The 18,143-nt window shown below is 41.3% G+C and overlaps 4 protein-coding genes across 6 annotated transcripts in view; 1 reads left to right on the top strand and 3 right to left on the bottom strand.

Moving 5' to 3' along the window:
• The window catches only part of esyt1b (extended synaptotagmin-like protein 1b), a 34,753-nt gene extending 33,970 nt beyond the window's left edge, over positions 1 to 783 (bottom strand). Inside the window, exon 1 of the mRNA XM_077013822.1 lies at positions 157 to 783. Coding sequence (XP_076869937.1) covers positions 157 to 516 — 360 coding nt within the window. The 5' untranslated portion in view covers positions 517 to 783. The remainder of the gene's footprint in view (positions 1 to 156) is intronic.
• A 1,357-nt stretch (positions 784 to 2,140) lies between these two features.
• zc3h10 (zinc finger CCCH-type containing 10) lies at positions 2,141 to 8,518 on the bottom strand. Of its 3 annotated transcripts, XM_077013820.1 has the most exons (4): positions 8,278 to 8,518; positions 7,177 to 7,265; positions 5,619 to 6,942; positions 2,141 to 3,216 (listed from the first exon to the last, which is right to left on the bottom strand). In XM_077013820.1, exons 3-4 carry the CDS (start codon positions 6,795 to 6,797, stop codon positions 2,704 to 2,706), a joined length of 1,692 nt encoding a protein of 563 aa, XP_076869935.1. In that variant the 5' UTR covers positions 6,798 to 6,942; positions 7,177 to 7,265; positions 8,278 to 8,518; the 3' UTR covers positions 2,141 to 2,703. The 3 variants fall into 3 exon arrangements, with proteins under 3 accessions (XP_076869935.1, XP_076869934.1, XP_076869936.1); XM_077013819.1 differs by lacking the exon at positions 7,177 to 7,265 and having other exon boundaries at positions 8,278 to 8,512; XM_077013821.1 differs by lacking the exons at positions 7,177 to 7,265; positions 8,278 to 8,518 and adding an exon at positions 8,054 to 8,237.
• A 1,013-nt stretch (positions 8,519 to 9,531) lies between these two features.
• cox6c (cytochrome c oxidase subunit 6C) lies at positions 9,532 to 11,147 on the bottom strand. The gene is made up of 4 exons (XM_077013818.1): positions 10,989 to 11,147; positions 10,167 to 10,272; positions 9,830 to 9,959; positions 9,532 to 9,634 (listed from the first exon to the last, which is right to left on the bottom strand). The coding sequence occupies exons 2-3, from the start codon at positions 10,269 to 10,271 to the stop codon at positions 9,834 to 9,836; spliced, it is 231 nt and encodes a 76-aa protein (XP_076869933.1). The 5' UTR covers position 10,272; positions 10,989 to 11,147; the 3' UTR covers positions 9,532 to 9,634; positions 9,830 to 9,833.
• A 1,906-nt stretch (positions 11,148 to 13,053) lies between these two features.
• Positions 13,054 to 17,882, top strand: tomm34 (translocase of outer mitochondrial membrane 34). Its single transcript, XM_077013815.1, has 8 exons — positions 13,054 to 13,446; positions 13,582 to 13,721; positions 14,921 to 15,020; positions 15,873 to 16,025; positions 16,413 to 16,570; positions 16,662 to 16,803; positions 16,937 to 17,063; positions 17,343 to 17,882. Exons 2-8 carry the CDS (start codon positions 13,592 to 13,594, stop codon positions 17,442 to 17,444), a joined length of 912 nt encoding a protein of 303 aa, XP_076869930.1. The 5' UTR covers positions 13,054 to 13,446; positions 13,582 to 13,591; the 3' UTR covers positions 17,445 to 17,882.
• Positions 17,883 to 18,143: the final 261 nt, after the last annotated feature.

Below are 18,143 nucleotides of genomic sequence, written 5' to 3'. Positions count from 1 at the left end.
GGTTATCCTGTCCCCGGATCGTGTCCTCCAAAGCGCAGATCTAGCTATCGAGCTTTTTATGTGTAAAACAAACGCAACCTGCAGCTGGGAGCATCTCATGAATACCTGTCACACAGCTACATATAAAAAGTATGCGTTTTTATTTGAGTTTCTTACCCAAGCAGGCAGGTCTCTTTTGATTTTAGACCCACTGGGTGAACACTCTTGGTCTTCACTCAGAAACTGGATGGCAGACTTCAGCCGCGCTTCTTTGACTTCTCGAGTGTGTTTCCACCCTGAGTACACCATTAGTCCGAAGACCACCAGGCTGGTGCTCACTCGATAATACCCAGCTAGATAAACAGGCAATAAGGCAGTGAGACATTTTCCAAAAGTCCACAAAATTGCCATGGCATCGAACCCTTTGTGTTTGGGGACCGTGTCCACGTCCCCGCTGTTCTGGCTGTCCCGCGACTCGGCTGCTTTCGCGTCTCCCGAGGGCGTTGGGGGGCTCGGCCCTGTATCCTTTTCAGACATCGTGCTGCGTTTTCCGGATAACAGTTTTGAAGTGACTATAGATTACAAAAAATGATAATACTTCAACGCAACGAACTGTTTGAACTGTGCCGTTTCCACTTCACGCAGTATCTGCTGGCGAGACTGAGGCGTCGCAGTGCAGATGTGACTCAGCCTGACACAACCACCTTCTCCTCATACGGTATCAAGTCCTCAAATCCGTCCAGCGCACTATTCGCACTGCACTATTCGTTGTATGTTAACTGTTACCGTGACCCAGCGGTGCCCAAACACAGAACTGGGAGGTTTAGTGCTAGCGGGACCGCCCCAAAAACCCGCAGTACAAAAACACCACAGTTACGAGTGAAGACGTCGAGCCACCCAGTTATATAAACTACTTAGCTAACTGCGTACAATACAGTCAGCTTATTCGCAAATACTGTATATCCTCATTTTTCCGTAACTTTTAAGTTGGTTTGGATGGTTTGCTTGGCTACATCGTTTTTTAACGGAGTACAATCTTAGCGTTTTTATGTTACAATGCCATAGTTGGACACTTTGTATTTTTCCCCATGTTTAATTTGTTTTACTTGCGTCTTGAGTATGACTATTGTATTTTGTACTCTACTTTCAGTACTGTTGTGTTATTGTGAACATTTTGGTTATATACACTCACTGGCTACATGATTCAGAAATGAAGAGGAATTTCATGTACACACTAGCAATATGGCAGCACTGACATCGTGGCATGTTTGTGGGTGTTTATCAGAAACAACAACGTGTCTTGTTTTTATCTTTCTTGTTTCTTAACTCGTGTACGTTATTGTTAATAGCACGACAAGAGGCATGTGGTCAGAAATTGTCAAGGGCAAATTGTGAAGTAAAACGGAAAAAACATACATACGCTACACACGCTGATCATTTAACCATTCCACAACTTTACGACCAGAACTAGTTTTATTTGATCAGAAGTAGCTATATATTTAATATATCGTGTGATTTCAGGCTATACACTTTTAGGTAAGTAACCTAAGAAATACCCTGTCACACACCTGTACATTGTTATGGTAATGTGTACTCATTACCCACTTTGCTTTATTCGAACCGACTGGTACAGTTCAACAGCCACGGCTGTTTGTGTTAGCACACTTAAGTAACGGCCAGTTTCTCACTATAGTACTTCGTTGGCTGGATACGTTTGAGCTGCAAACAAGTGACTCTATCACATGAAAAACTCTGCCCTGCCTACCCCGACACCAGCACAACACCCACTTTCATGCCAATAGCATTGGCAGTGCTGGCTCAAAGGTCTGGGTATTGGGACCTCTCTTTTACTTACACTGAAATGTCTTAACTACAGTAACCCTACAGCTGTTTACTAAGGCCTAGTTCAGTCCAACTCCCTTATTTATTCAGATTCATAACACACACACACACACACCCTCCCAAAAACATTACTGCTCATGCTAATTTCATGTCAGACGTCTGACTGTTAACATTTAGTTTCACCTCTGCAATGTTAGTTACAAAAGCTTTTACTTAAACTTACACTTAACGTAGTTGTTAGATTATTATATTTTCTCTCATTTAACTGCACTTGGTGAAACATCTGCACGGTGTAAAGATTCATTTTCAAAATGTAGTATACTGTATATGTACTGTATATTTACTCACTGACAAGAAAAGGCCACCAACGTTGTTGGGGTTGAGATTTTCATTCATTTTGTGCAAAAATATTAAGAACCACTTCACAAAAAAAAAAAAAAAAAAACTAAACCCAACTAAAACATTGCTAATGAATTCAACAACAACCTGGTTCAGATAAACAGGCAGACAAGATACATTATCTTTCAGAGAAAGAGGTGAAAAGTCCATTTGTACATCTGAAAGGTTAAAAACACACAATTTTTCAATTCACTGGTTTTTCACAAACTGGTTTCACTGGTTCAGTCTGTCACATTTCATTGGTTAATAGTCTGTTATTGAAGTATGCAGACAGGAAACTGGTCAAGCACACCGGCAAGATTTTGACTGTTCAAATCACCACAGTATTTGCACTTAAAGGGATGTGCCTTGAGAATCCTCATAACTCAGTGTGCTAATATGAGATAGAAATATCTCAAATATCCATAAGGAGTCTGTGCATGTGTTAATGTTTGTGAGCCCACACATGTGTTTGTATACAAGTTTTCACAGAGTGGGCATCAGTTAATGTGGAAGGGTTGTGATCCTCATGCTTTGACTTGCAATGGGGTATGACACCATTGGCGTTGTAGCGTGACTCATCGTGATTCCTGCCATCGGCTGAGCCATGGACACAGCGACCGGCGCCACCGAGACTGCCACCGGTGCCATGGAAACAGGTGGGGCCATGCCCTGAGCGATGGTCTGAGCGAGCGCAGCAGAGAGGGGGGCGATCTCCGGGTTCAGGTGAGGAGGTGGTGCAGCTGGGGGGGCTGCATTAGCCGGGGGGGCCGTAGGCGCGCCAGATGGGGCTACCAGGTCTTGCTGTGTAACAGGGCGAGGCTGGAGGCCAGCACTGCTCAATGTGGTGTGAGTCTGGGCAATGCTGTGGTTGTAGGAGCTCACAGAGCCAACGGGGGGTGCCAGACTCTGCTCGGATGGGGCCGGAGTGGATGAGAGGGTCATGACTTTAGCCTGGCTTCGGAACTGGGCATTTTGCTCTAGCAGGACTTCATTGGTAGCGATGAGGTTGGAGACCTGAGGTGAGGGAAAAAAATATTTCTTCTCATTCCATGGTCCATAAGATACACGTTATTACTTTATACATCATGGCAAAGACCCAGTGCTACTCAAAATTTGTTTACAAGCTCATTATGCTTCCTGAACACCACCCAAGCATTTTTAACCTTATATAATTTAAAGAAGCAATTGGTCATTTTTGCCACAAAAAAGTAGTAAACAATATGTTTGAAAGTAATTAGAATAGATATGTTTTCCTATAAAGGACAGCTCACATGACATGAACAATCAAATTGCTTTGTAATCCCTGACTGAACCAGGTTATCGTATATGCAGAATATCTGAAATATCACAGCCACAAGGTGTCACACTTTCAAAATGTGAAAAATAATGTTAGACTGGAGTAATCAGCTACCTAAATGCTGATTAAAAGATTAATCAACAAATATTTTGACCACAATGACACTATGCATGTGATATAAAAGCACGAAGAATTTATTCCAGAAGAGCGTTTTTAAGTATTCTCAATTACAGGCTGTAATGAGCAATAATGTTCAGGTCTGCCTAACAGCAGCCATCCAATTAAACATGGTCTTACAATAACTACTGAAAAATTATTGCAAATACTGCCTAATGTGACAACAGAAGCAGATCTTTAACTGTTGATGAATGCTGTAACTAGATGAATGCTGCATTTTCATTACATCAGAGTGGAGTAATTAATTCACCGTTTCTTTTTTATTACCTATGCAAACTGCCAAAAGTCCTGCATACAGGACTGTGGGAGCAGCATGAAACAGCAAATGAAATGTGCAAATGAGAAGTGAATTACATGAGTGGCCAATCCAATTGGTGAATGAGGTGTGGCAAGAGTAGGGTTGCAGCGGTAACCGGTTTCACGGTATACCACGGTATTAAAATGCACGGTTATCATACCGTGTGCGTTTGCTTATTACCGGTAAAAAGCAAGCCAGCGGAGAAACTGACCCGTGCATGCGCAACTCCGCTCCGGTTCAGCTACTCAGCACAGCGGTGAGAATGGCAGAACGTGTATCAGACTTAACAAATATTTTAACAAAAAAAAAAGCTAAACTAATGTCAGCGGCAAAAATAACGTAATCGCGGTGGCTCCGCCCGTGCGCGAGGGTCTCACGCGCTGTCGATTAGCGAGGTCGTGCACCTCTCGAATTTTGTAACTTTGCGTGCGCCGCGCCTCAGCGCAATGAACAAAGTCATATTTGCAGGGTTCATACACCTTTATAAGGTGGAATTAAAGCACCTGTACGTCATTTTAAAGGTCCGTTTCAATATTTCCCAGCACCTTAAACTTAATAAAGTTACATATTTATACATATACTCGAAATAATTCGCTTTTTCATCACATTATTTAATGGTTGTTTATTTTCAAAACGCCCAATCTTAACGTCTTCACGTTCTCTCCACGTTTCTCTTCACGTTTAGTCCTGGAATTACAAGAGGCTCGTATTTGTTAACGTAATACAAAAGAACTGTGCGGAGTCGCGCGCTACGGTCACTAGTGAAAGTATAATTCTAGCTTTTTAAGGTCCTTGCTTTCATTGGATGTGAAAGACGCCATTAATTGACATGCGTTCATTTTCAAATTCTAACGTGCCTGTTTTTCATATGTTAAAACCAGACTCGGTGTGAAAGCCTTAAAATAGAAATCTCTATTGTGATGATGTCAGAAATAAATCCTCTCTTTCTGCAGTATCTGGTTATATTCCAACTTGGCAGTAAAACGGACGTTTACAACAGTTGTTGATCAGACACTGACCCAGGCTGAGTTTGTCAGATATTAAATAATTTAAACTTAAATAATTGTAATGAAATCCATGATTTAGGTTTCTCTAATTTTGCAGTATTTATATAAACATGTTTACAGCTTATTTTTTTAAAGGAGACATTTTGTATACAATAGTTGCAGGTTTCTACAATAAATAGTTAATTGAACAAAAAAAACTTGTTGTAATTTCTTTAAGGGTCAGTGTATCTTTTAATAATATACAAACTAACTGTGATACCGTGATAACCGTGATACCGCGGTATTTTCTGAGACGGTTATCATACCGTGAAAATCTCATACCGTTGCAACCCTAGGCAAGAGGCATCATATGTCATGCCCATGGTCAAACTACACAATGAAATCATGCACTGCCATTCCGTCGAACATAAATATATTGGCCCTACATTTAAAATTTTAAAAGCACTAGCAATTAGCTTGCACTTTAGCAGTCCCGAAAGCCTTTGGGCGAGTAAAGCGATTTGTGTAAAATTTACAAAGGCCTTAATTTAAAATAATTTCTGGTGATTCACCACTGGGACTGCAAATAACTACAAGACTAATCTGTAGAAAACTTTCTTCAAACACCCATTATACCATCACAATCTCTTGTCCTCACCTGTTTCTTGAGCTCTTCTACCCTCTTCCTAAGTAAAGCATTCTCTTCCTCCAAGAGGCGGTACTCTAGGGGCCGTGTGTTCAGGGTGGCCTGCACCCCTAGATCATAATGCCCTCCACCAACCCCGTCAGCCAATCGCAGCCCTTCCAGCCGTCTCCTCTTGAGCTGGAGAGCGGTGTGGTCCACAGGGCTCTCCAGAGGGCCAGCCTCAAACAGCCCATTCTCAAACAGTGGGTCGTAGACTGAGCAAGGGCCCCTGTCATAGCGCCGTTGGCTGGCAGCACCCATCGATAAACAGCCCCCTATGGAGCCTCCCCCTCCTCCACCACAAACACCCTGCTCTCTGCAACCGCCCATGTTGGGGCTGCCCATGCCCATCATGTTCCCCCCACCTCCTGCCACTAACCCCGACATCCCACCACAAGCCCCTCCTCCACCGCCACCACCACCCAACCCCCCACCGCCCATGTTCACCATCCCACTGACTCCGCCCGAAACCCCGCCCATCGGCCCTCCCACACCCAGCCGTTGGGCTTCGTGTTCGAGTTCCTTGCGCACGTGACGGAACTTGCACTTGTTGCCTCGCTGGCATTCCCCCTTTAGGTAGTCCCTGCAGATGGGTGCCTCACCGCGGTTCTGCGGCAGATCCGCAGGCGACAGGCCCAGGCCTGCCGCCACCTTCCAGCGGAGCCACAGCGGGAGCTCGCCCGTTTTCTTGTAGTAGTCCTCATCCTCCTTGGAGCCGTGCACGAAACGGCAGTTGGTACGTACACACTCCTTGTTCTGGTGGTCATGGCAGAAGATGAACTCGTTCTTCTGCACACCCAGGTCGGGCACCTCGTTGAAGTCCGGATGACGGTAGCGGCAGCGCTTGCCACGCTTGCACACGTTTCGCAGGAAGTCACGACACACGCCATCCAACGACAGGCCTGAACCAAAGCCCCCACTCACTCCAAGGCAGCTATGGCCATTGCCCAGGGCGCCGCCACATCCCATGGCCCCGGACGATCCGCTGCCCGTGCCACAGGCGGCCGAGCTACTCCCGACACCGCCTCTACCTTCTCCGCCTCCGGGCAGACCTGAGGCAGCTACACCGTCCTCCCCTACCCCTGCGCCGGCTCCTGCCCCACTTCCGCCCCCACCGCCACCTGCCAGGTAGGCGCTATCCCGGTCAGGCATGGCACTCGGCGCGGCCGAAAAGGAACTCTGCGCTCATGTGTGGGCCAGACAGAATAGAGGCATGCGTAATGAGAAAATTGGTTTTAAGAAACTGATCGTTTCGGCCTTCAGTCAGATGATTCAGTCAGCTGCTCCAGACTGGCATCTGTACAAAGAGATTAAAAGAGAATGCCTGATTCTTTAGAGCACTGATTAGCAAAAGTTTAAATAAAGTAAACTAATTTTAGCAATGATTCAATTAAAAGCTTTTTGTACTGTTGGCAATACAACAAGCTAAACTTTTTTAGTTTAATAAACTTGTCCTATGCTTGCGGTCTCAATCCATCAGAATTAGCTAAATTGCCTTCGGGATCAATAAAGTATCTATCTACCTACCTACCTCATCTTTAACTTCCAATGTGCTTTGTTTAAGCATGAAAGGACTCAATGTCATCCTTTTTAAGGTGCCAGAATAACCAAGCTAGCTAGCTATGAGAAACAGAGACCAGAAGAATAAAGGTCAGTGTGTTCATAACTAGGACTGTGCGATATCAAAATTGGCATAAGTAGGTATAACAGTGAAATATATAGTAATACTGGCTGAATATATATTTTAATTGAACACAGGAACTGGATCAGTAATCCTTAAGCATTTTCTAGTTAATGATGGTGGAAAACGGCTAAAATAAACACGCTCTATGCATAGTAGGCTATTATATGCCACATGGAGAAATGCAGGTCTAATTTAAAGAGAAAACAAAACATTGTTCACATTTGGACCATTTCAATGTCACTATGGAAACATTGATCCTTTGAAAAAGCTCATTGACATATTTATGACCAAACAGCTATTGTGACGTTCCATGGTTCCAACCCACAACCGAACATTCTGAAGAGTTTAGCTAACTAGCTACGATACTTTAGTAGTACGAACATTTTCTAAACGTTTAGCTTCTGTCGTAAGCGAACTAGTAGCTAATTTAATTTGCGGTAATGTCAGTAGTGCATGTACGACAGCTCATGAGGATCTGGCGCACTCTTCAGTTTTAACAAATAGCTAGTGACTAAACTCAGTTACATGAAAAAAAAACAATTGGGGGAGCTTGAATTACTTGATCTAATGTGAAATTAAATAGCTGACTAGATATTCTAGATAAAACGTAGTCTAAACTTATAAGCCATTTCGCTTGTCGAGCCCTTGATGTACGTGCTGTTAAGTCTTATTTAGCTAGCTAGCTCGTTACACTTTACCAAAAGAAAACAATGAGCTAACCAACCTCGTAACCAAGAACGGCCAACACTGTAGCTCCCTCTGTTAGTACACTGCCTGACTGGATATCTTGTAGACGTTCGTCTTTACTCCCATGTTAAATATAGATCAAACCAAAAAGTGGCTGCAGCTAGGCCAAGTAACAAAGGCCTTCTTCACACGCCACAAGGCTGGACTATGTAGCAGGCTAGCTAGGAAATAATGACCGAGAAAGATCACTTAGCAACTTACCCAGTGTTCACAATGAGCGGTGCGAATTTACAATTAGGTGTTTCTGTACTAAACGTTCAGTAGAAGTCAAAGAAAGACCAACGTTATGACTAAATACCAACGTTTCTTTCGTTATCAGCTGTTCAAAATGTCCAGATGTTGCCACACGTTGAAGTTGGTCTGACAACTTCCGCTTGTTTCAAAATAGTGCTCAACGATATAACGCCAGAGGATTTTAGAATAATTAGTCGAAATGTACAAGTAGGATGTATGATTTGTAAAACAAAAAAGTGGTTCAAAAGTAAAAGTGATCAAACGTACCTTATAGCTGAAACAATGTAAGAAATCTTACAGAGAACGAAAACTGCCTACATTTCCCGGCTCTACATCACATTAAAACTCCACGAATCGGTGTGAATTCGTATGAGAAATAAAGTTAAATACCCTTCATATTAAAAGACATGTCATATTCTAGGACGTGGAGTGTTGAAATTGCAGATTTTTTTCTTAAAACACACAACTATGAAACTATAAAAATAATCAAGTCAAACGTCTTCTGATACTTGGCACAATTTGTTTTAATTATTTCAACACCTGACTCGATCAAATGTAAGCATTCATTCCCTACCCTGACATTTCATAAACATGTATTATTTATATATGTACAATGACTGCTGGAATTTAGTAGCACCAATAATTAATTAAATTAATAGTCTGGATATTATGTGAGCTGTGGGGCATTAATACTGTTGTGATTCAGTCTGTTCCCTTTAATATTGTGATTTTCTTAAATGAGAATAACTATTTGCACTAGACCCCTGCTACTCTAACCTTGTTGGCAGAGAGCCAATTCCTACAGGTTTTCCACCCTACATAGGAGTCAGATGTAATGATGCCATATCAATCTAACTATGTAGTTGGTGAGTGATTATAAAATAAATCTGAATTTGAGTCTGGACAGTAAAGCAATGCTATGCATCAGATGTATTTTGAACATCAAATCCAATACCTGGTACTGGATTCTGTAACCTGGTAGATAATTTGTGTCATAGAACATGGGCAATCAGATCACCGCCCCCATATTTAGAGTTTGAAAATGCAAAATCACTTGTTACACCAAACACCTCATAAACTTACCTTTTAAACTTTCCACTGTCCCCATTTGTTTGCATATTTGGTTACATTAACTGATTCACAATAGCTAAAATTGCATTATACAAACAAGAGAATCAAGAGACATTTTATTTTAGAAAGATTCCAAGGAGTTGTTGGAAAGAAATTCTAAATGGTTTATTTGTAAGTTAACGAGAACATCAGATAATGTTCACATTCAATAATCAAGGTCCAGGATAAGAGCAGGAATGCAGACACATCTCACCTATAAGGAAGAAAAAAAAAATCAATCATGGTTGTGCCCAAATTTAGAACAGGCTAACGAACACAAAATGTTCATGTGGTTCATGATTATTGCAGAGCTACCTATATATGCTTATGTGCAAGTCAGCTGTGTATTAGTTTTTTTTATATGTAAAATGCATACAAGTGTGATCTTGATGTGCTACCAGATACTCACAATGTTATTCACCAGAGGGCCTCACACTTTCAAAAACACCAGCTTCCCTCATAGCATTGAAGTCCTTCACTGCATCATACTTCTTGTAGAAGTCAGCATAAGCCTGTTTCCTGGGCTCTCCTACTGCAAACTGCAAAATACGAGAACTTCAGTTTTAAGCATCATGTCAAAATTATTTGGTTTGCCTGTGAAGATTCTTTCACAGTCTAAACCAGTGTGTCCATCTCATACCAGGAGTCGTCGGGGTGTGGCACAATTGTTAATTAAGGTTCAGGAGAAGCACCATAACTGAAAGTGCCAATCCTGGACTAAACATAATGAACATGCGTGAACTGACCTTGAATGTAGTTCCTACCAGCACAGCCAGAACACACGCAATGGGCAAGTGAAATCTCAAACGCCTGGCGAGAAGACCTCTCATTAAGGGCTTTGGGAGAGCCATACTGAAATACCCAAGAACACAAAGGAAACTACTCAGTTATTGTTAAGCATAGGCACTGTGATTTACAATACACGTTAGTTAGTAAACATGAAACATTTGCCTTTCTCTCTGCACCAGCCGTAAATGCCGTTTACTGTGTGCTTCTACGTGCAGCTCTTACTCTAAAGTATACTGTTACGTTCAACTGGAACTCATTGGATTTAGACAGAAAGGTTAACAAAATAAATATTATGACGAGCTAACTATATAGCTCCTAGTCAAAACTACAGCATCATCTAAGTAAATATATAACGAGACACGTTAGGGTAGTAGTACTTGATATTAAAACAGCAAAGTAGCTTAGCTAGCTAACCTCTCCGATGGCTTTAATAACCTTGCATGCTAACGTTATCCGACCAGCTAATTGAATAAAATACAGCCACAAATAAAATTCCTTTTCCAGAATCACTCTTAAAAGCAAAATATATTAAACATCCACGTAAGTCGAAGAAGGAATATGGCTAAAAACAAACCGCACGCTTCCTGTAAGACAACCATATGCAGCTACTTAGCATGCTGTTAGCTGTTGGCAAGACAAACGCAGGTTTGAGACGACACTTTTCATGTACAGCTCGCCAAATTCACGCTTTATACATAATGAAACAATATTACATTAGGTACTAAAATATACTACTCTATTCAAATGTGCTACTGAGAACGGAAATTGTAGAAATTCACCCTTTCAATTCACGACCTTCACGGCAAACGTCCGGGGTGAAATACCAACGCAGAATATGAGGCCCGAGCAGAGAGGACGAGACTACGGGGTCCCGCGAAAGACAAACTAGTCAGCGTCAAAGGAGGGGAGGAAAAAGTCGCATGCGCCAACACCATCATGGTGTGTAAAAGTGGTTCTGTGAGATATATATGACATATATCTCTGTGAGAGAGAGGTACATCAGTTCTTTATGTTTCACTTCATTGCTAATTCCTAATTTCATTCATTTAAACAACTAGTTATGCAAACAAATAGCAATGCCTATTTGATTAAAATACATCCTTTAAAACAACTAATCCTTAATTCTGATGGCTAGAAAGTTCAAGGCTTCTCTTGGTATCTCCAATGTCTTTTGTAAGAAATTCAGTAACCAACTCCTGCAGAAATGCATGAGGTGTAATGGATGGTAACGTGCTAGATTTTTCGTGCTAGTTATTTTAGTGTCTGTGTAGATACATTTTCATGTAGCACATCTAGAGCAGTTGCAGGGTAGGCTATAGTAGTTATCTCAATGGTCACAATGAAACTCACAAAGGACTACGACCACCTCTCATGTTGACTGATTCATAAGCAGTTTCATTTAGGGGATTAACCACACCCTGGTTGTTTTTAATGTTTTTATAATTATTTAAAGTCTTTCAGAAGCTAAACGAATATTATTTAGTAAATCTAGATCAATAGATCGCGTTTTCATTGTCATAACACCAGGGCGACTAATATATTAACGAACCACTTTAAAAAATCGTAGCATTGCAAACTATTTTTGTTAGTTTTAAATTATTTCAACAGCAACATTTCAAATACAAAATCTATTAAAATAGCTGTCATTTAAACCACATCGATAGCTCTTTTTACGATTTAAATATTTTCAGTGCATGGAAATGAAAAAATCCTGTATGTATGAATTGTACATTTTCCAGTTATGGCTCTTGTTAAAGAAGATAAACAATATATTATTATTTCTATGTATATATTATTTTCTCTATTAACTGATATTTCTCTACTCGCACCGCTCTCGGGATTCCAGAGATATTGGCCTTATTTCTCGAAATAGCAACAGGACCATGAACAGGACCATGAATGGAAGCTCCATCCATGACTGTCAAACTGATAAAGTTTGCGGACGACACCACCCTCATTGGTCTCTGACGGTGATGAGGAGGTGGACCGGCTGGTGACCTGGTGCAGCAACAGCAACTTGGTGCGCTCAACGCACAGAAGACAGTGGAGATGACTGGACTTCAGGAAAGCCACAAGCCCCCTGTCCCCCCTTATCCTTATGGACACCCTCATCACCACTGTGGACTATTACCGGTTCCTTGGTACCACCATCACCCAGGTGGTCATCCAGGTTGAACATCAGCTCCCTCATCAAGAAGGCCCAGCAGAGAATGAGGAAAGCCAAACTGCCGGCCCAGCTGATGGTACAGTTCTACATGGCCATCATTGAGTCTATCCTCAGCTCCTCCATCACGGTGTGGTATACCGGGGCCGCTGCCAGAGACAGACAAAGACTGCAGCGCATCGTGCACTCAGCTGAGAAGGTGATAGGCTGCAGCCTCCCATCTCTCCAAGAACTGTACGTCTCCAGGACTGTGGGGAGAGCGGATCGGATCACAGCAGATCCATTTCACCCCGCACACGGACTATTGGATCCACTCCCCTCGGGCAGGAGGCTTCGGTCCATTCGGACCAGAACCTCCCGCCACAGGAACGGTTTCTTTCCCTCTGCCATTGGACTCAAGAACAGTATATATTCATGTCACCTATCTCTTTACAACCCTGCCATGGTCACTTTACTTGGTCACTTTACTTGAAATGCACTACTACACATGCAATGCTGTATATAGTACTGTTGTTGTACATTGCCCTCTGTATTTATTCATTTTATTAATTCTATTTATATTACTTGTTTTTATGTTGCACCTTCATGCCGAAGCAAATTCCTAGTCTGCGAACCCTGTTCATTGACAATAAAACTTTTTCTGATTCTGATGAACAGGACCATGAACAGGACGCACAGCAGCTGAGAATTGAAACTGAAACACGAGCCGGGTTCAGTTCGCCACTGCGCCGCTGGTCTCTCTGAGCAGGGCACACAGCTACCTCGTGTTTCTAGGGGTTTAACGTGTTAGTTGAAGTATAATATTGGATTATTAGTCTTTACTTTATTTGGGTGGCGTTTTGACTAGAGAATTTAGAAACTTTATTTCCCTGGATCTTGAATGTTTAACCAGACAGGGCAGATAGGAAACTAGCTAACATTTTATTAATCTGTTGCTGGTTCTAGCATTAGTTAACGTGAATATACGTGTTGGTGGGTTTTAGCTAGCCGTGCCAGTCAGGCAGTAATCCCGGTTAATAACGGAGATCTAACGTCTTACCAGCACTCATCTCCTCTCAAGCGACAGTTCTCCGGTAAGACGCCGATATTTCATGACTTATTAATGTAGCTCGCTAGGCTCATTTTTGCCTGGTTAAATTCAACCCGGACAGCTAGACACTCACTATCTAATGACGACCCTTCTCTTCTTTTACATGCGGCGATGCTAGCGTGATTAAAATGCCTCAGAAGCGGCGGTCGCAGTCGTGGACGGAGCTGAAACAAGCCGGGAACGAGCGTTTTAAGGCCGGCCAGTACGGAGAAGCGGTGTCGCTGTACAGCCAGGCCATCAACGCCTTACACAAGTCGGGTAAGAGTAGGTTACCGAGGACCGTCAGTGGGTGGGTAGCTAGTTAGCTAGTGCGGAACACAGCTATTTATCATTATATAACATAGCTGTCGCAGCTAACCCGGCTGTCTCAGCTAACCCTAGCTATCTCAGCTAACCCTAGCTATCTCAGCTAACCCTAGCTATCTCAGCTAACCCGGCTATCGCATCTCAGCTAACCCGGCTATCGCATCTCAGCTAACCCGGCTATCGCATCTCAGCTAACCCGGCTATCGCAGCTAAGCTAACCCGGCTATCGCAGCTAAGCTAACCCGGCTATCGCAGCTAAGCTAACCCGGCTATCGCAGCTAAGCTAACCCGGCTATCGCAGCTAAGCTAACCCGGCTATCGCAGCTAAGCTAACCCGGCTATCGCAGCTAACCTGGCTATCGCACTGACCCCGTGACTCATCATATCTACCACACGTACCTGTATCTGATCTCAACCCAATATGGTTCTACGTTTTGTTGTACTGTGTTCAGTAACTTTAGGTTTCTTTGAAAAAATGTTGTGTAACCAGAAGAAAATGCAGAAAGCAAATATATCGATGCTCTGTCATTAAGAAGAATAAAAAGTATTAAGGCTTGATAATGGCTTTACTCCGGGTGTGTTATAGGCAAATACAATTAAACCACCTTTCTTCAACGAATGGGGCGAGATCGTATCGATACTCGACGTGTGAAAACGAAAGTAATTTATTTCTGAGGAAATTCGTATGCCCATGATCTCAGAACAACACACGAGTAGTGAATTCCCATAAATAAAATTATAAACTGATAAGAATAGATTATGTTCGAGTTCTGGCCTAGGTTTGTCTCAGAAATTAAAACACAATTGTACGTTTTGAAGGTTGTACTTGATGGTTCTGCCATTCAATCCAGACCAAGTTTTTGTTCTGTTCAGGTGTACCTGTATTAGGTAATCAAAGTATGGAGAACTGATTATTTTTTGATCTTCATAGTCATAGCTGCCAAGGGAGTCTTTAGGCTGTCCCATTGTCAGTGAGCGTCATTAGTCATTATGCTTCTTAACCTAAAACAGTGTCATGTGGCATGTTATTTTTATAAACATTATTTTTGCTCAGATTGATATCAATTAAATTTGATTCACAGTATAACTTTAAAGACTTGTCTTCGTCAAACCAATATAAAGAAAAGCACAGCTGTCAATTACATTTACAGGTCAAAAGAACCAAGAGGATCTGAGTATTTTGCATTCAAACCGGGCAGCCAGTTACTTGAAAGATGGAAACTGCAGTGAATGCATTAAGGACTGCACAACGTAAGTTTCACACAAGTGCCATAAGATCAGATATGTTTGTTTAGTACAAAGTTCCAGATATTCCTCTGCTTGTAATTGTTTTTCAAGTTATGCGTATTACCAAATTGAAGGAGATGTGTGTGTCTTGGGCCTGAAAAGGGCCTTTATTTTATGTTGGAGCACAGGTATTCTTCAATAGCAGATATCTTTTGCCCAGATGACTGACCTTCCTAGAGTCTAAGAATGATAAATACCAATGTATCTGTGAAAAACAAGAACATAACTGAATACAGAATATCACGTTAATAATCAGTTTTCAAAATAATTGGCTAATGACTCTAGCCAATTTAAATAGCTTAGACTAAATGTTTTTTTTTAGGTATACTGTACTTGATTTAGCGAACATTTTATGTTGTTTTTATTAATGCTCACAGTGAAAATCATGAATTTTTAGTTAACTAAAGTAAAACCCTTTAAAACAAATGGAAGGCTTGCATTTTAAAAGTTATTGCAGTGGCCTTATCATCTAGCTATAATTTAGTATTATGAAGTGAAAAAGCTCATACTAACACATTACAGTTCTCTAAATTTTGCAGTTGTAGAGTGATCTCATCTTAGCTCAGTTCTCCAGAACCACATTGAAAACACTGCTACCTAGCTAATGTTATCAGGCTACTAGCATAACAAGGTAGCTATGTTAGTGATCCACAAAGCTAGTTCCCCTAGTACATTTTATATAAGTAGTTTTTAGATTATTTAAAAAACAAAGAACAATAACAATTTCCACTAGAGGGAGCAGCATCCTAGCCCAGGCTCTTAGCCAGCCACCACCGAGGTCCTCTGTTCTTATCTGAATGATTTTGTTTCTAACAGATCTCTTGAGCTGGCCCCATTTGGAATCAAAGCTTTGCTTCGCCGTGCTACAGCATATGAGGCTTTGGAGAGATATAGACAAGCCTATGTTGACTACAAGACGGCCTTACAGATAGATTGCAACTTACCTGCAGCTCACGATGGCACCAACAGGTAGTTGTTTATTAAGCATTATTCCTGTTTCATTGCATAGTTGGGAGTTCTCTACCAAGCCAAGTATTCTTGAATTTAATTTACCCCCGCCTTTAAATATAATAATAATCTTTATTTATTTTTTCATACATACATGCAACTCAAAGTGCTTTACAGAATTAAAAAATATATATTAAAAGGAAGAAAAGATAAAAAGACAAAAAGAAAATATTAAAGGAAATTAAAGATAAAAAGGAAACAACAATAAACTAGACAAATATGTGAATTTGTAAATTTCGATAGCTGTGTATAAATCTATTTTGTTAGATGATACATTGGTATACTATTTTTAATTGCAAGGGAACTGAAATTGCATACAAATTGGAATTAATTTTGCCTTCCATTTAGAATGACAAAGGCCCTGACAGACATAGATGGACCATCTTGGCGAGAGAAGCTTCCTCCGATCCCCACTGTTCCGATAGCCATGAAACAGAAGCTAGTGCAGTCTGCAAGCCCAGCCCCCACTGTACAGCAGAATGGAACTCAGGAAAACAGTAATCAAGGTTAAACAACATATGTCGCCTCTAAAAGTGTCTTATTCAGTTTAATGTGACTGATTTGATGAATTTTAGTCACATCTTGATTAACTTGTAGTGGTTGGTGATGTCAAAAAGGCCAAATTACTGAAGGAGGAGGGTAATGCTTTCGTGAAGAAAGGAGAGCACAAGAAAGCTATAGAGAAATACACACAGTCTCTGAGTCAAGACTCCACAGAGATCACAACCTACACAAACAGGTAAAACTCTCAACCATGCCCGCGTATGTCCCTCCATCCTCCATTTGAGTTCATTCCAGAACGGTTAATCATTGCTCGGAAAATGTAATTCCAACATTGTTAAGCTCAAACTGTTAACTTTGTCTGCACCTAGGGCTTTGTGCTACCTGTCTCTAAAGATGTACAAGGAAGCTGTGAGGGACTGTGAAAAAGCTCTTCAGCTGGACTCCGCTAACATTAAAGCCTTGTATAGGCGTGCACAGGCATACATGGGGCTCAAAGTAGGTAGCGGAAAACTGCAAAAGCTTCTTTACCACTTGTTATTTTTGATAGGGTGCTACTCTGGTCCAGTTTCCTGGTCCCAGAAGACCTTGTGCATTGCACGATACCTTTAAATCCTTGTTCTAGCATACGTTATTGTCAAGTGCTTCTTAAGTACTTCACAAACTGGGTCATGTGTGTCAGCAAGCAAAATGGTAAACTGCTGTGCTGGAATGCCTCAAGTCTTGAAATGGAATTGTTGTAATTAATGGTTGTTAATGATATTTGTTTCCCCTTAGGATAAAAGAGCTTGTGTGGAGGATCTCAACAGCTTGCTCAAAATCGAGCCAAATAATACAGCTGCCCAGAAGCTACTGCAGGAAATACAGAAGATGAAATAACTTTAAGACTCCCACAGACATAGGGAAGGCAATTCTTCAAGTGCCTCAAGTTCATCTGCCTTTCAAAGCTGCGTCACCCCTTAAGACTTTGACTCCAAACATTTTAATTGAATCATAATGGGCAAGTCGTCACTTCATAAAGGCATCTTGAAGTTCTTCTTTACTGTGCATTGATTGTGGGCGTTTTTTTATTCTTATGGAAGCACATCTGGATGCTGTCTTGATACCGATGCATGAATCGGACGCGTTTATTTTAGTGCTTATAAAAACGTGTGTCTCCACTTCTGCTTTTGTGTTGGTTGAAACAGTGAGGCTAACTACCCTAGCTTTTTTAGATGCCTGGAAAACTAAGGGTTGTTATTTAATGTATCTTATTACACTGCAGTTGTTTGTACTTTTATCAGGGTATAAAACAAATAAACATTTTGATTATTGGAACTGAACATTGTCAGAATGATTCTCTAAACATGTATTCCATTTGTGCTTAATGCATGATCATATTTGAATTGGGTATAACATGGTAATATGCCCTTAACTCACAAATAAACCTTTAAGTAAAATTTACCGTTTCTTGCAAATAACATTTCCAGTGTGCTGTTGTATACAGAAATAAAAGGTTGCAAGTTAGATTATTGCTTTGTAAGCCAATGAGCAGATGCTTCAGCTTGTAATTTTAAGGATATATGGATTTTAGAACCA

Source organism: Brachyhypopomus gauderio, chromosome 8, assembly GCF_052324685.1.
Source record: "Brachyhypopomus gauderio isolate BG-103 chromosome 8, BGAUD_0.2, whole genome shotgun sequence".
NCBI lineage: Eukaryota > Metazoa > Chordata > Actinopteri > Gymnotiformes > Hypopomidae > Brachyhypopomus > Brachyhypopomus gauderio.
The sequence above is the reverse complement of the archived record's forward strand: the minus strand, read 5'-3'. Positions and strand labels throughout refer to the sequence as shown.

Bases quoted from the DNA above. Each gene is read 5' to 3' on its own strand.
- zc3h10 (XM_077013820.1), bottom strand. From the start codon at position 6,797: ATGCCTGACCGGGATAGCGCCTACCTGGCAGGTGGCGGTGGGGGCGGA. The intron at 3,217-5,618 runs GTGAGGACAAGA...CCCTCACCTCAG, and splicing joins TAGAAGAGCTCAAGAAACAG to GTCTCCAACCTCATCGCTAC.
- tomm34 (XM_077013815.1), top strand. From the start codon at position 13,592: ATGCCTCAGAAGCGGCGGTCGCAGTCGTGGACGGAGCTGAAACAAGCC. The intron at 16,804-16,936 runs GTAAAACTCTCA...GTCTGCACCTAG, and splicing joins ATCACAACCTACACAAACAG to GGCTTTGTGCTACCTGTCTC. The intron at 17,064-17,342 runs GTAGGTAGCGGA...GTTTCCCCTTAG, and splicing joins AGGCATACATGGGGCTCAAA to GATAAAAGAGCTTGTGTGGA.
- cox6c (XM_077013818.1), bottom strand. From the start codon at position 10,271: ATGGCTCTCCCAAAGCCCTTAATGAGAGGTCTTCTCGCCAGGCGTTTG. The intron at 9,960-10,166 runs GTCAGTTCACGC...CGTATTTTGCAG, and splicing joins TGGTAGGAACTACATTCAAG to TTTGCAGTAGGAGAGCCCAG.